At 34.5% G+C, this 17,496-nt stretch overlaps 1 protein-coding gene across 7 annotated transcripts in view; it reads left to right on the forward strand.

Moving 5' to 3' along the window:
• ATF2 (activating transcription factor 2) overlaps nucleotides 1-17,496 on the forward strand; it is a 51,512-nt gene that overhangs the window by 15,761 nt on the left and 18,255 nt on the right. For 6 of the 7 annotated variants that reach the window (XM_075512469.1, XM_075512472.1, XM_075512471.1 and 3 more), the window contains 4 exons: nucleotides 1,285-1,413; nucleotides 7,426-7,604; nucleotides 7,930-8,044; nucleotides 8,223-8,309. In XM_075512469.1, coding sequence (XP_075368584.1) covers nucleotides 1,285-1,413; nucleotides 7,426-7,604; nucleotides 7,930-8,044; nucleotides 8,223-8,309 — 510 coding nt within the window. The remainder of the gene's footprint in view (nucleotides 1-1,284; nucleotides 1,414-7,425; nucleotides 7,605-7,929; nucleotides 8,045-8,222; nucleotides 8,310-17,496) is intronic. The other variant, XM_075512475.1, reaches the window with a different exon arrangement.

The following is a 17,496-nucleotide window of genomic DNA, read 5'->3' on the forward strand; positions in this document are numbered from 1 at the left end:
TTCCATAGGCAGTGATAAAAAATATCTTTTTATACTCTTATATACAGATTTTGCAGAATCAGTGTCTGTGTTTTCTTTGTTTCAGTTTTTTAAGGTTTTAATAGGTACTTGTGAATAGCATGGATTATTATCCATTCCTGACAAAACCTCACCCTTGCTTTATTACGACAACTATACCAAATCATAATTTTTTAATTTTTCATTTTTAGTTGGTGTATGCTAACTGTTCTTAAAACACTACATATGGTAATACTGATTCTGGATTTACCAATGCAACATTTTCTGTGTAATTCACCACTACCTTGGAGGAGGTTATAGGTATTGCAAAATATTTTAAACATTTTAACAATTTCTTTAATTGACATTAATTTTCCAAGCTGCCCTCTGTGTAATGAGAAGAAACGCAGTCCTGCCATATCTCTGGTTGATTAATATACATAAATAATCATGGCAAGGGGTAGAAAATTTTACCATAATAGCACACTTTCTATGGGATTGATAGTTTAGATTTTTTTCTGTAGTATTTCATATTCAGATGTGGTATGAAAAGAGATTCCACTTTTAACAGTCTTCCCTGCCCATTAGTAATATATTCCATAGGAAAACTAGGAATTTAATTGAAAAAAAGCATCTGGAAGAACATAAATAGAAGATGAGCTATGGGGGAAGTTTCTTCCAAAAGTATTAGATAGCAAACTAGACAGGAGTATAGGCTCTCAAATCTATAGTATTGCTTTCAGTATTTTTGTAACTTAATTTCTTCGTGTCATTTCAGATGTCCTGGTAGTTATATCTGTGTAGTAATATAAAACTTGCTTTTTCAATAATTATTTGCTGCAATAAGTTTGAAATTAATTGTCCACAGTAGCTTCGTTAATTTGGAAATGTAGTTAGGATTTTGTGCTTTGTGGCATGTGATATAATAATTTATGGAAGGATAATACCTTCCTTTAACTGTAACTTTTAAATGTAGCACAGTCCTTCCTCAGCTATAATTTTCCTGTGACTCTTGGGAAAGGAAAACTTTAAGAGTGTTTTTAATTCTCAAGAGGAAAATACTTAGTGTGACATTGGTGTTGAAAGACAAAGTGTTACTGAAGATTGGTATTCATGCAGATGCAGGAAAAATAGCCTTGACTGGTAATGCATCTGTATCAAGATCTTCCAAACATCAGCACCTCCCTGTTGTTATAAGACTGATATTTCTCTTTAGTTGTTTACATTTTCTTGCATATTTTAATGTTTTAGAGATTGAGTAATTTTGTTTTATACTGTTGCTCTTAGATGCCTCTAGATCTGTCTCCTCTTGCAACACCAATTATAAGAAATAAAATTGAAGAACCTTCTGTTGTAGAGACAACTCATCAAGATAGTCCTTTACCTCATCCAGAGTCCACTACCAATGATGAAAAGGTCAGAACCCCCCTGCTTTTTTTTTTTTTTTCTTTTTGGAATTCATTTTTTGAATCTTCTGATGATCTGTAAGTTTGTTGTACATGATGATAGCCACACTACTTAGATGGTTGAAAGGAAAATAATTTTTGTTTGCCATATTCCTGTGGATATATACTTCATTTGTTCAATTCTTTAGTTAGCTTTGTTCACTGCAATTATTTCTTTGCCTCACACTGGCCATCCAGTAAAGCCAGAAAGGAAATGAAATTTAATATTCATGCTATGTTAGAAAAGGCTAAAGGGGCTTTTTATTCTGTTTTATGCATCATCATTGATGAAAAAGCAAAGAAAGTTCCGTTTCTGTGATTTTTTTTTAATTTTTTTTTTTAAATAATGTCAACAGGTTGAGACTCTTCATGCGTACATTTTTATGTTTATCCTATGTTTTACCATAAATTGTTTTGTAGAACTGTAGGGGATGTTCTACAAAAATGTGCAGGGCTGAATGGTCTGTCTTTCAAAGCTAAGCACCAGATAATTTTGTTTCAAATTATATGCTCTTTAGGCTATAGCACTATGTTTAAAAGTGGTGATCTCAGGCATTTGCTTTTTTAGTGTTTACCTGAATACTCATAGAATACTAAGATATTGTCTGTCACTAGAGGATGTTGCAGTCAAATCAGTTTTAGACCTATTGCTTTAAAGAAGAAATAAATGTAGTTTATGTACATTTATGTAGTACAATTAGTAGTAATGGTAACTTCGATATGTGACTTGCAGTGTTTTCATCATCTGGAGTTCTTTTGAAGAACACAAAACGAAGCAAAATCAGTGCAATGAATTAATTATTTCTATTCCTACTTCAATAAATAAAAATATTAGGAGCAGAACATAATAAAGCAACATGGTTGCTCTAGTCAGTCTTTTTGTGCATCTTCAGTGGGCAGTCTGCATTTGAGGGTCTTAGCTACCTTATTCCCAAAAATCAGCAGGACTTTTTAGGATCACAGGGTGATTCAGGTTGGAAGGGACCTCAGGAAGTTCCTGGTCCAACTTCCTCGTCAAGGCAGGGCTTAGCTCTGAGATCAGACCAAGTTACTCAGGGCTTTATGAAGTCTGGTCTTGAAACCTCTGAGGAGGGAAGCTGCACAACCTCTCAGTGCAACCTGTTCCAGTGCCAGGCTGTCCTTGTGGTGAAAGTGTTCTTCTTTGGATCCAGTCTGAACCTCTCTGGTTCCAACTTGAACCCATTCTCTTATCCTGCCAACAGGCACCAGTGTGAGAAGAGCCTTAAGTGTGTGACAGAAATTTAAAGGAGTTTTAATTCAGATTTGTCTTTACAAAGCTTCGCTGAGTTTTATTAGTTAGCAAGGATGAGTAATCAAGGCAATCATGTAGTCTCAAAAACAGTAAAAGTAGTTTAAAGGAATACATGTAAAGAGCTGCTTAGATTAAGCAAATCATAGTCCAAATCTTAAGTCTTCTTTATTTCATTTCTTCTTTAATTCAGAGGTTAGTTTGGTTTTTTGGTGCGAATACTCATTCTAAGTACTCTAATTTTGGCAGGAGATAATATTAATATCTTTATACAGTAGTGGTTCAGTATCTCATTAGCATCATTACAAGTGAAAATTATATCTCAATGCTTGGCAGTACTTATAAATTTGTCTCATTCATGATGTAATTTCAGTGTTGTCACTGTAACAGTGCTGAAGTGAAAAGCTGCTGCTGCTCAATGCTGTTCTGATGTCTGATTGTAGAGACAAGCTGAGCAAGGATGAGGGTGCTGCTTGGAGTGTGCTGCTGCTGAATGTGGCCTGCAGAAGTTGAGAAATGTGAGCAGAGTGTTGCTGTTTTCTCAGTTAGATTTTTATATTCTCCTTCTATAGATGTATTGAAGGAGGGAAGGTTTTTTTCAGGGCATAGCTGGTTTTAAAATACATATGCCACCGTAACCATTTCACTGGCTGAATATATTTTAGTAGCCTTAAATGATTACGGCCTGTTAATGTATGTGCAAGACAGTTCTAATTTTCCTTGTAATTGTCAAAGGAATTTCTTAGAGAGTCTTAAAAATTACGCTTAATTATTTTCCTAGTTTTCCAAGAGTTCCCTGAGTTCTATTAGGCTTCAGTAAGAGTTGATATTCTGCTTTGAATAGACCAAGATATCATTAGAAGTATATAAAGGCTTTTAGCCTTAAAATAAGAAGCAAATGAAACCTAATTTATTCTTTGAGAGCTTTCAAACTCATTATAGTTGCTTATTAACAGTACTTTAAAGGGTGACCCTCAACAGAGTTTCACAAGTTGCTTGGTTGTTGTCACACAGCTAATTGCCTAACTTAATTATTTTAAAACCAATTGTTTTCTTACAATAAAAATCAATTATGGTATTCGTTCTGGCCATCTACATTTCTGTATAAAGAATTCTATGTATTCATTGATAGCATTAGGAAGTCATTGCATGATACTTGCTTTTAGATACAAAATACTTGTAAATACGTGTCTGAAGACACTTCTTAAATAAAGTAACTATCCTCTTCTGTAAAATATTTTCCAATTCAGTGGTTTTTAGTTTCAAGAATAAAAGGGTTGGAGAGGTCCTTTCAGTAAGTCTCCAATATCTTCGAATAGGCTTAAACTTCTTTCTTGTAAAGGTAAGATCACTTCAGCTTAATCTCATGATTGCAAATTCATCTCTATTTTTCTTGTTCTTTAGCAGAATATATTTACAAACTATTTTATTTCAGACAAAATTTGTACTTCATTAGTGCAATGCTTTGATGACCAATTAATATCTTCTATCAGACTGGGGTGCCTATGGTTTTGGTTTTATATGCTAATAAATTGACAAGTTTCCTTTAGATCCATACTTCTTGAATCTGCAGCTTGTGTTATTGCCACATTGTTGCAATAACTAGCACATGCATGCATTTTTAGAGTGTAGCACAGAGCAAGTTAGTGTAAGAAGTAAAGAGGAAGTTGAAAATACTTTGTTTTCAACTGTATAAACACACTTGTCAGTGAATGTGTTATTCCTTTAATGGCTGAGGATCGTTTCTGATCTTTTCAACAACGCACAAATGCTGTCTTTAATAACACACAGAAATAATTGTGTGCATGTGAGTTTTTTTGTTTCCAGAATTTTATAGATTTATTTCAGAATTTTATACATTAATCTTCTGACCATTGCTGAAATGTGGTTTCCATAGAGCACTTTGTCCAGAAGTTGCAAATCGCCTTTTTCCTAGTAGGGGATCAAGCCAGGGAGAGACCCAGTTTTACAGTCAGTATTTATTAGAACATGCATTAGTTAAGCTGTTGTTATTAATCGCCAATAAGTATTCACAGAGTGCTGTAACTTACTCGCTCACTCGTACATATTTACCTGGTTGCAGCAACAGTTGGGAGGCCAATCCTAGCTGCTTGATCAGAGGTGGAAGGTTGTGACTTCTAGGTAGGTGTTCAGAAAGTGTTCAAGGTCAGGTTGGATGGGGCTCTGAGCAACCTGATCTAGTGAAAGATGTCCCTGTCCATGGCAGAAGGGTTGGACTAGATGATCTTTAAAGGTCACTGCCAACTCCAACCATTCTGTGATTCTATGAAAGTCCTTCAAGGGGTCCATTCTTTCATCAGGTGTATATATAATCCTATAGTCTTTGTTTGCATATAGCAGCCACTGTGGTTTTGGATGTTGTCTGAATTGTACAGCATGTTCATGCTAGCGTAGAGATTCAGCTGGTTTTCTGAGTTTATGAATTGTTACAAATTCAACAGAGCCGGTTTTCTCTGGAGCTTATCCATTCTTGGGAGACTTTCACACATTGCATCTCAGCACTTCTTTTCTTGGCCTTCTGTATTTTGGTAGTTATTTCCCATCCACACACGCAGGTACTTACAGAAGCCACTCGCACAAACCCGTACAGAAGGGGCTGTTACAACATTACTGTTGTTGAGAAGGTGTGAATATCTGGTTAGTTTACATTTTTGTATTAAAGCTATATACATGGCTCCATGGCTGCTGTTAGCCGACTGTCTTTTTCCCCTTTTTTATGGAAATTAGAATTACTTTGCTATAGCTATTTATTCTGTGGTGTTCATATATCTAAATTTATATTTATACATATACTTTTATATATATGTGGTTGCCATGTATGAAGATGTTTTGAGTGAAAGGAAGAACAAGAAAAAGAGCTCTTACACCTCTGTTGGCTGTTAAGGGGCAAACATGCATGTTCCTGTGTCAGATCCCTAATATGGGAATGGGCTTTCCAGGGGCTCCTTGCTCACAGTAACAAGACAGGTAATAGTGGCAAACAGCAGGCAGAAAGGGTGAAGCTGAAATCAGTGAAGAATGACACAGTATTCATTTCTGAATTGACCATTGCCAAAAGATTATCAGGGCAAGTATTCTCCCCTTATGCCTTCCTCTAATTTCCCACAGTCAAGCAGTTCAGTCTCCTTTATATTTTCCCTGTGGCTCTTTTACTGAATAAGATCTGTATAGCTGTTGTACCAATTTCCTTATTTGCAAAGGAGCATTTAATCCTGTCCTAAGAATATGCGTTAGTCAAGTCTTCCCAATTTTTTTTCTGTTTCTGCAATTCCGTACTGGATGTTTTCTTCTTTTGACTGAATGCTCATCTGTAATTCTAGGTACTGTGTTCAAATATTATAACATTTATTAATAGACCATATTGCTACTAAAGAAAAAATTCTTGCTTTCCGCAATACAGCTCACTGTTATTCTCCAAAAACTCTCATTCACTGTAAATAGCCTTTTAGGTCCCTTGGCGAAAAGCCTGAACGAACTAATGAACCCTGATGACAAATCTAGCCTCTGAGCTTTTGAAGGGAGAAAATTTCATCATCTAAAGTTCGTTCTTTTTTAAAGCCCACAGTTTGCCAGCCCACTTACTGTTCTATGAAGTGCTCAGAGGAGCACACACATTTTGCAATGGATGTATGAAAAGAAAAACAATCTGTAAGACAGCTAAGACCTTACTACTTAAAGCTTTGTGGATGAAATTTAAAAAACTTGAGCTTAATTCAGAGCAAATGGTAATCAATGTAGCCTATATGACACAGGTAGGAGATGTTCTCTTTGAATTACAGTTTAACAGTGGAGCAACTAAAGTCTGCTGGTCTTAAGAGTGTCGTTTTATGTGCCATTGATTGCAGTAGCTAGTGTCAAAACAATAAATAACTTGGAAAAATCCTGTCTGAAGGTAAATCTGAAGTCTGACAATATCAAGAGTTTCCTGAGAAGAAAGGCATTGGTTACAATAAGGCATTTCTAGGTTTTGAAACAGCAAACGCAGGTACTACATTGTAATTGATAATGTACTTTACCTGATTGCTAAGCTAAGAACTATAGTCAATTCTGTCTACTATTTACTTGCAACTAAGAAAATTTAATTTCTGTGCTCAAATCATTTCTTCTGCATCAGGATATGCATATCTTTTGCAAAGCTATGAATGTAAAACTCCAAGTATTTTTAACTTAGTAGCACTCTAGTTAAGAGAAGTACATGGGTAAGGAATAAAGGCTTAAAAAAAAGACAGGGTTGGGTTTTTTTTTCCTTTTTACTGAACCATAAAACTCTTGTTTCTCTTGTTTAAATCCGGAACAATGGACTGAAACTGAAATATACACAAGGACACCACAAAATGTTTGCTTTATTCAGAGCGTGGGTAGACATGATGGTGCTGATAGTGCCATGGATTTCTTGGCAAAAAAACCTTGATACCTGATCAAAACTGAATTGTAAGTAATAGTAGCCTTAGCATAAATTGAGCCAGGGTTTGTCATAAAACTAAAATCACTGTCATTGGAACAGTGTCACTTTGATGGTTTAAATGGTTCATCCAAAGGAGTTTTTTCAAATGTTTTTAATTGTATAACTGATTCTACTTGCGTACTGTTATAGAAATTCTGATTTGTTCCATCCAACTATGTTCATTTATCAGTCGGAAATAATGGTCTATAATTGTATTTTACAAACTGATTAGTCTTTGTTTTCCTCAGGAAGTGTCACTGCAGCAGACCGCACAGCCTACATCAACAATAGTTCGTCCAGCATCGCTACAGGTTCCTAATGTACTACTTACGAGTTCTGACTCAAGTGTTATTATTCAGCAGGCAATACCATCACCAACGTCAAGTACTGTTATTACCCAGGCTCCATCCTCTAACAGACCAATAGTGTAAGTTACGTAAATCTTAGTAAAATGTTTTCTTAAAGAATTTGAAAATATTTTGTCTTGTTAACTTTCAGTTACTGTTTCTGCAGTTTAATGTACAAATCTGAGATGCTTTCGTGTAATGTGGTGCTTTACTACATATGAAACATACAACTTTCACTACTTGTGAAATATAATTCCATGTTCTCCACATCACTAAGTTCATATTTTTGATCTCCAAATAAATATTACATTACAACTGTAAACAAACAAACCAATTTAAAATTATGTGTAAACTTGTTCTCTTCTTTGGATAAGTTTTCTTTTATATAGTTCATTCCTTTTTCAGTCCAGTTCCAGGTCCTTTTCCTCTGCTGTTACATCTTCCTAATGGACAAACCATGCCTGTTGCTATTCCTGCATCTATCACAAATTCTAATGTGCATGTCCCTGCTGCAGTTCCAGTAAGTAAGCATGATGCTATATTAATTTGAAAGTGGAGCAGATTTGCATAAGTGCAGCATAGAACATAGTTTTAAGCAGCTTGATAGCTCTTTTGGCTTCAGAGGGTAGTGCTGTCATATGCTCTCTATGATGATAACATACTCAGGTTTTCTTCATTTTTATACTTTATCTGGTCAGCTTGTTAGACCTGTCACCATGGTGCCTAGTATCCCAGGAATCCCAGGGCCTTCCTCCCCACAGCCAGTGCAGTCTGAGGCTAAATTGGTAAGTGAAAAACTCCATTATTCCTCAAGAAGAATAACTTGAGAAATTAATTAAATTCTATTGCTTTTTAAAACAGCTTTAGTTTTCTTTTGTTAGTCTAAATTCTGCAAGTACAAATTTAATAAAAACAGAAAAATAACAGCTGCGTTTATTTTACATTTATTTCAAATTCCAGCCTATGTTAATGGTCATTTTGATCTTATTTTCAATAATTCTTTTAAATGGACTGGTTTTTTAACTAAACTCCTTCTTGCTCCTTGTATTGGAGGAAAGGAAATGTTAGTTGGAAGAAAGACAAGATTAGTAGCCTGTTAACAGTGAACATCACCTTCAGAGAAGCAGAATATGTTTCCTCCCAAAGGATATGATATTTCTTAAAAAAACTAGGAAAATAAAAAGTTTTTTTAACAACGTTTTCAGAATCTCAACTGAATATAGTCCATTTGGCAAGAGTTTTGTAATTAGATATGTATTACTGACATACTTAGGAAATTGTTTTGTGTGGAGGTTGTTTCTGTTGTGTCGGGGCAGTTTTGGGGGTTTGGGGATTATTTGGGAAAATCATGAGTAAAACGAGCAGAAGAAATGAGCAGATTTTTTAAAATATTAGCGATCCAGTTATGGTGATAGTTTGAATTAATCAGTTTCTTGAAAAATTTTCTGCAACATTCGGTAGTTGCTTCTCTGTTTTTGCTGTCTTGTTCATTTGTTCCAACTGTTATAAAGCAATAGAAAATCTATTATTAAACAATAATTAACCTATTTATGTATTTACAAGATGCCTCTGTAAGCAGTAGCTGTCTTGTGAAGTAGCGTTCCTCTTCTGACTCTTTGTGCTAAAAAAGAATCGGGAACACCTGCTAGATAAAATATATTTTTGTACATCAATATTGATAAGTGGGAGGATGCCCTTAACATCCTTTGATATCTCATTTCTCTCGATCTAAACCTGTGAGCTTTCTTTCCTCACCCAGTTTCTCCCCTCAGACTACAATATGAAAAACAGTGAGTCTGGGAACACTAATTATTCTGCTGTCTTGAGTAATGGCATTTCAGTATAGTGGGCACACTAGACCACGTTCACCAAATACTGAAACTCTTGTGGAGAGCTGGTCACCAGTGCACTGAGTTTTCCTAATGCTGTCAGGTCTTCCTTCATTTTCCTCCTCTGTTGAACACAATGACTTTTAAAATAGTATAGAGAGGGACAGAAAGGAAGAAGGTCTGTTTCTGTGCATCCTTGTCCCCCTAGGAATAGGAAAAGGAATATTTTAATACCTGCGGAACTATTTAAATGTAACCAGCTCTGATGAGATGAATTTATCTTAAATCCAGGAGAGAAGAATGCAAGAAAGTGAAAACAAGAACTGTTTTCTCAGAAATTGCACATTCCTTAGAGTCAGGAGACTCATGCATTGAATTCTGCTTTGTGAAATCCAGGAGGAATTGGTTCCAAATAATTTTTTAGATGGGCAAGAAATTAGGTTTTTAAGCATATTACTGAGTGATTTGCTCTTACAAAGCTTTAAAGGGAGGAAGGAAATACATGTATGCAGTGAAGACTTTGATCTCACATTGGAAGAAGCAATCACTCAGATGCAAAGAAAAACAAAGATCATTAGAGTTAAAATTTAACAGTCTCATTAGTCTTCTCGTTAGAATTTAGCTAATATATGCACTTCAGTGATTGCTTATCTTTTTTTTAAGTGAGACTGTAAAAAGGATATTTGCAGTATTTCTTCTTTCTTGTCGCTTAATATGAAGCATGAGCAGAATTCAAGAATATCAGAATTATGTATATTTCTTATGCTCATTTACTTTTATATAGTGCCTATTCACAAAAATAAAAAACTTAATTTCTTATCTCTCCTAAAGTAAAAGCAATTTAATGAGAAACTTAATGTTTATGTAGAAAAGCTTCCAACAGGAAGACTAACTCACTATGCCATGTGATGCATTGTTGGCAGCTATGTGATGGTTTATTAACTGTAAAGTTCCATTTAATTTTTAAAATTTAAGTCTTTGTGATGCCAAATCCTTTCTTTTTCATGTATCTCTTGAAAATAATTTTGCTTGCTACATACTAAATTCTGGAAAGGTATGGTAATCAGGTTTATTTTTCACTTGTGTTCCTGGTTAAGCCAACAGAAGACAGTATTTAGTTTCACAGCTACTTGTTTGCTTTTTATTTCACTAATAGTTCACATTTAAAGTTGAAATATAAGCTATTACACTGGATTAAATTTAATAAGTGAACAGTGTATGTTTCATCACAGTATACATTTCATCTATTAACAGTATACTAAAATTTGTGGGTTTATGGGTATGTTTAAGTTAGCAAGACACTGGGAACACTTCCTGTGTCCTTTCTACCATAGCCACATCTCTGCTTCATGTTGAGGTGAAATCTATCAGTCTAATATTCTTAGTGTCTTTTGGACAGAAAGCTGGATGAAGGGGTGAAGCTGTGATGTTCCTTTCTCAACAATCAAGGCCCAGGAGTCAGGATTTTTATAGATCTTTGGAATTTTGTTGGCTGTTGCTTTATTTTATTTGTTATTTATTATTTGGAGACTTTTTTGTTGTTGTTCTTTATAGACGGACCTTGTGGTCTCTCAGATTTTTTTCGTATTGCATTATAAAATGTAGAAATAGAATATGTAGCAAATATAAAAAAAAATGCTTGAATAGTTTCCTAACATTGCAATTATTCCTCAGATATTAAAGGAAGTTTGGTCATGTATGGGATACAAAATTTGGAAAGTTAACATATTTTTTTGTATCTCCAAAGGGTTTTGTCACATATGCTTTTGGCCATTGTTGTTTGAATCTTTCTTTTATTCAAAGACCGTACTTTCCTAATATGGTATTCTGCATTTTATACTATCATATGTATGACAATACTATTTCAAGGTATTTTTAATTGACACAGATCTACCTACTTCAGAGATTGAGTAAAATTCTTGACGAACTATTTGCAGTAACTTTGTCACTTTAAGATGCAATATCCCCCAGTTGCTGAATTGTTATCAGACATAGAGCTGTCCTGTGTAGAAGGCACAACTCCTTATGTTTTGGATGAAATACCTGGCACAAACCAAGGCAGGCACCAGGCACTTCCCTTCATTTGTGGTTTGTGCCTTTCTTTACAGAGGCTGTTTCTGCAGTTCATTTCTTGCATGACGTTTCAAGGAACTAACGTATTTTAGAGTTTTGTAATAAGAGAAGCACTTTGTGCTCTGATTTCATTCCTCATCTCAATCATTCATTTCTCTTACCTGTTTACAAAAGGCTACTGTTGTGTAGACTTCCTTTTTTTTTTTTTTTTTAAGTGAAGGCGAGAACTAATTTGATAAAAATCAAATTAGAGATTGTGGTACCATTATTTCTTAATGCTATGGAGTTTAATTATTTAAATATGGATTTGGGGAACTTAATTTCTATATTTTTCTTAATGTGAAAACAACACACTTCTCTTCTATATTGATGAATACCTGTTGTTTCCTCATAAGTTGCATATACCAAATTGTACATAGAGCATCATATATTTGTTTATATAAAAATCATGAATTAACTTTAGTAAAACAAATTGATAGTTTGATTTCTAAAAGCTAAAGCTTGAAATAACTGGCAGAAGACGTCGTTGGTAACGGGCATAGGATGTCTTCCTATAACACAATTAACATTTTTCTTCAGCTGTCCTAGAAATCTTAAAACCCTTTAAAGACAAGGGAACTAATATACTTGCTGGGTATTTTTTTCCCCACTATGGACAGCTTTTGGAGACTTTTTTCAGTTCGTAAATGGGCTCTCTTACGACATTTGAAAGTGATTTTAGATTAGAGTGTCCAAGCTTAATGCATAATAATCAGAACTGTGTATTTATTTCTATATTTGATAAAGTTTTCAGTCTGAAGTGTCAAAACTCCTTGGGCATGGCAGTTTTGGTTATTAATATGAAGTGAGTTACTGAGATGTCACTTCTAGAACTCTATTCTTTCTTTGCTGAAATGCTCTTTTCTCTGGTTACCATTAAAGTTGCCTGACACTAAATGATCACATGAATTCCATAGAGGGACAGTTGCATGTGAGAACAGGTTCACCGAGTGAAATAGCAGCTAGGAAAATGTATACCAACTGCAAGGAATGATGACTGGGAAGAAAAAAAAGTCGTAACAAAAAAAAGAAATAAAAATAAAAGCCGTGAGAGACATAAATTAAAAAATTGGCTATGCAGTGAGCCAAATCCTTATGATTGATGACGTTATTGCAAGAAGCTTTCAACTGAAATAGCTGAAATTTAGTGGAAGAGTGTGTTAAGCACAATCATATGTGTCTACTTCAGCACTGAAACATATACAGTGCTATATGTGTTTCAGTGCTCTGGGATAATTATGTGAAATTAAATTGCATTTTAATTTTATTGCCCAATACTGAAGTTATTGTAGTGAACGTAGCTGCTCCATTCACACCTGTGGAAGGCACTGTTACTATAGTTTTGAACATTCTTGGATCCTTTTTCTCCTATTGCTTGTAGAACTGAAGTGAAATATGACCAGAGATTTTATTCAGACACAAGCTGTCTGTTACTGCTATTCTTTTGAAAATATCCTTGTATCTTGTACTGAGAATGACATTCAACAGGAGTGAAAATGAGTTTCAGATTTCTGTGGCACGCTTAATAATATAAATTGTTAGTTTTTCTGACGTGATTCCATATTTGTTGTTATGCTAAAGAAACTAACTTCCACATACTTAAGTAAAATCAAATGCATAAGTCAATTTTGTGGTATTTTAGAGAGGCATCGAAGTAGATGCAATAGCTTAACAAAACAAAACAAAACAAAACTACTTCCTTAGTAAGATAAGGATGAATGATTCCAAATTTTACAGAATTGCTTCTGATCTCTTTGTGAGAAGACCTGTAACTGCATGCTTTCTGTATATGAAATGTGAGCCATGAGCTACTCCTAGTTGTAAAACATCCTTTTTTGAGTGACAGCTTGTGGATGCAAACTTAACGTTCAGACCTTTCTGCATGGATTGCAGAAGTTTCCGAAGAACTTAAAAATTGCTTTAACACTGACTGTCTCCCTCCGTCTTCTCCTACCCATATAAAACCTTTTGTCACAATCTGAGAAATACCTTGCACACAGTGGGCAACCAGTAGGCTTTCTGCAGGAGGTTTCTTCTGAGAAGTGACAGAGGGCAGCTTGGCAAATGTTCAGAAACCGACATTAACTTGCTGGAGCCCGGCATGGGACCTTGTGTTCAGCAGAATTCTTCTGACCTGTCTCTCTGCATGCCGAGCTAATCAGCAAACACCTAATGAGCCTACTCTAAAGAAACAGACCCTCTCACAACCTACTTCATTTTCATATGTTCTCTGGGGGTGGAGAGACAAGACTTCATAAGGACTGATGATGCTGCAAAGACCACAATAATGATAATTAACTTGCTGAATTTAGAAGATTATGCTGTTAATTAGTTGCAAAATAAAGATAAGTAATAGAGCAGCAGATGGTAGGATAACACCCAGGAGAAGGAGGGTTATTACTCTGATGAGCTTTTGTGGCAGATATGAAATATGGATCTGAGTTTTTCCCAAATTGTTTCTGGAGAATATTATCTTGTTTCTGTGAGCTCTTGATGGAATGATCTAGTCCTACCAAATTTTGACAGATGTGGTGAGGATTTGTTTTCAAGGATATACATGAACAATAGAACCTTGCTAATAAAGACTTTAAAAGCTATAAAACTATTTGAAAATACCACTTCTAGTTTGCCTCTAATAACCAAATAATATCAAACAAACCTTGGTTGTCATCAAGTTTCCCCACATAATAATGTTTATATACATTTATTCTAATATTTGTTTCAATATACTTGATTTTTAAAACTGAGGTTCTCATCATATTTGGGGTAAGTATCTCACTACTCACAGGAGGCACAACATCCATATAGTATTTTACCCAGCATTACCTTCTAAAATATGAGACTTTTTAAATACATGAGCTGGGTATCTCCTTGTGAAAATCTGTAGATATTCCTCAGATTTTCACAATATTTCTGCATTTGTGGATAATTTTTTTCATAATTACTTGAATTTCAACTTTTAAATTCTGTAATATAAAACTAAAACCAATTATTTTCTATTTCTGTTTCCATAGTACATTACATTTAACAATTTAATTTTCAAAAGGAGTTTACTTATAAATTTACAATATTATAATGTTTAAATGTTAGCATTACAGTAGCAAAGTTAAGTCCTACTTTGACTGTTCGCACTTCCATTGTGCCTGATGACAGATCTTTTATAACGTAGATGGGATTGTGCCATTTCCTTCACTTTCTACTGCCATTTTCAAATTAAATGTAAAATATACAAATTTAATAGCATGAACTTCCTTTCTTTTTAGGTTAACTTTGCAAATATTTATTAACACAGAAACGCAGAAGTAGAAAGAATGGACCTAGACAATAATAACAGTTGCTTGCTTTATGTGCACATTAAAAAAACAAAACAAACACTAGTTTTGTTTTATCTCCCAAATCTTCTGAACTTGGGCTCTCTTTCACTAAGGAAATGGATACCTTTTTCTTTAAGTAACCAACTTTAAGCAAACACTACAAAGCATGTCTAGGAGTTCATAGGCTGTTGTTTTGGGATATATTTGTGGAGGATGCTTACGTCAAGATCTGCTCATGCAGTCATAAGCAGAGCAGATCAGACACTCTGGCCATACACATACTAACTGTATAAATGTTTATGCTCCACTGCCATGAAAATCAGAATTTAGCTTGTTACCACTGAATTTGCTTATTCAGACACTTGAATTGGATGAAATCTAATCATTTTTACTTCTTATGGCAGTGGAAGAGGCATATGCATATGGTAAGTTGGTACGTCCTGGTTGAGTAATTTTGAGATGGTAGCTTTTAAAAACCTCCTAGTATGATGGCTTGAAATAAAAGAAAGCATACCCTTAAAAAGAGAACATACCCTTTAAAACCTCAGCAGAAATTAAAATACACAAATTGTAACTAATTTGTTACAACTAATTTGTCCTGTCACTACTGTCTTGTTTTTGACTCCTGGAAGTTTGTCACGTCCTGCTAAATAGCACGTTATCATACAAGAAATACTTCTAAAGTAATTCAGATAATAAATGAAAATACATTGTGAAAAATCAGATGTTAATAACTTATGAAAAGCATATTGGATAAAATTATTATATTAACATTAAATACTTGCTACTTTCTTTAAAAAATATTTTTTAAAAAGTGATTTGGAAGTGATGTGTCTCCCTGGTAGTCCTGGTGATAGCTTAGAAAATTTTACCATTTAATGATCCAGATTGGTTAGAATTTAAAGGGGAGGCGGTGTGGAAGTCATCTTACCAACCTTTCAGTTGTTGTAACTAGATCATAAAGTTTGGTTTTAGTAATTTTAGTTAGACAATTAGAAAACACTTAGGTCCTTCTGCACTTGTTTAGCTGGAGACAGGGATTGAAATTTTTTTGTTAGCTTGTTTTTCCAAGGTGAATTAGGAAGGTACGAGTTGATTCTTGAGTTTGTTTTAATGCTGTAAAGAAAGAGTTAAAACAACTACTGAAGGGCTTAGGATTTTCAGAGTACTGTGCACATACTAAGAATTATAGGCATGTTATCTTAAAAATTTTTGTCATCCAGCGCTAATGCCTGTAGCTATCCTCAATTCTTGTTGTTAGAGCTGAGGAGTGGGGAAATTACTGTAAATTTGTCTTGTGTACTTTTCTGAAAGCATCTTCTTCATTCCGGGAAACTTGCAAAGTTGATGAAAAAATGAGGTGGGGAACAGAACTTTGTTAACACTTAATTTTTATGTACACTTTAATGGTCCCTATTTGGGGTAATGTGTGCTGTTACATTCAATCTAGATCAGTCGCTATGGAAGAGACTTACTACAGAAGTCACTGGCTAAATATTCTGTAAGAGCAAGCCAGCAGAGGAATGTTGGAGTTTCTCAGTTCTCTTTGTAGCCCTCAAATGGGATATCTGCTGGTGGTGGTTAGATGCTACAGCCAACTATATGGATTTGATAGTTGATGTAACTTGCCATATTGCAGACCTGAAGATTTTTTGCAGTTCTGATGGAGGTAACCTGCAATCTGTTGTTCTAATTGTAAAATAGGACCCAGGAAAGCCTATCATCATGCAAGGTAGGAGAGAGCTGTCCCTGTGTTCCAATGACTTAATTATTGAGAGACATTGGATACTACAGTTTATAGAGAATATCTACATACATGGGTGCAGTCGTCTGCTTATTTTGAGCTGGCCAAATGCAGCCTAGCTCCACCATTTTTAAGATATTCATTAGTACTTTGACAATACTTTGTTCATGTTCCAAAATATGATACAAGTTATCAGAGTTTTCATAAACTATCATGTGTTAAGACATTAATCTTTTCTTAAACTTGTATTAGATTCTTTAAAAATCCGGTGCTCGGTAGAAAAACATTCTTTAATACCATCTGTCTAGTAAGGTAAATTCTTAAATAACACAGAAAATTTCATGATAAATTACACAATATTAATGAAATTCTAAGAAAGAACCTGGAATTACAAGCAGTTGTATCTACTGGAAGTTAGTATGACCTTTTATCACTTAAGACTAAGAATTTGTTGTAAATAGAATACATTATCTGTTATACTTTTAATAGATTCCACCAAAAGTTGAGTGAAATAGTTTTCAAAAGGTAGTCAATAAAATGCTTTAAAATACTCTATCAAGTTGTCAGTAGCTCTTGAATGTGTTACATACAGCTGAAATTTGAAGTTACTGTTCTTTGTAGTGGCTGTTTGCAATAAAGGAAGAACTTCAAACATTGTGGCAATTTTTTAATATAAAATAGCATGCCGTAACAATTACCTTGCATATTTCTATATAAATAAAAGCTAATCTTTACATACAACCTGAAGCTTGTTATTGTTTTGTGCATTACTGAGATGTTTCAGCAAAGACCTTGGCTTTTATGTAATAATTACTCATAGGAAGGATTGTAGAGGTATTTGTAAAGACCATGAAAAAGCAGAATCGTAACGAACTATTTAAAAATGGTTAGAGAGCACCAGCATTTCTAAAATAGAAAGAAGTTTGTGTTCTGGTTTTTACTTACTTTCCCTGATGTGTGGTTGTTTTCTTTC

Source organism: Mycteria americana, chromosome 9 (assembly GCF_035582795.1).
Source record: "Mycteria americana isolate JAX WOST 10 ecotype Jacksonville Zoo and Gardens chromosome 9, USCA_MyAme_1.0, whole genome shotgun sequence".
Lineage (NCBI taxonomy): Eukaryota > Metazoa > Chordata > Aves > Ciconiiformes > Ciconiidae > Mycteria > Mycteria americana.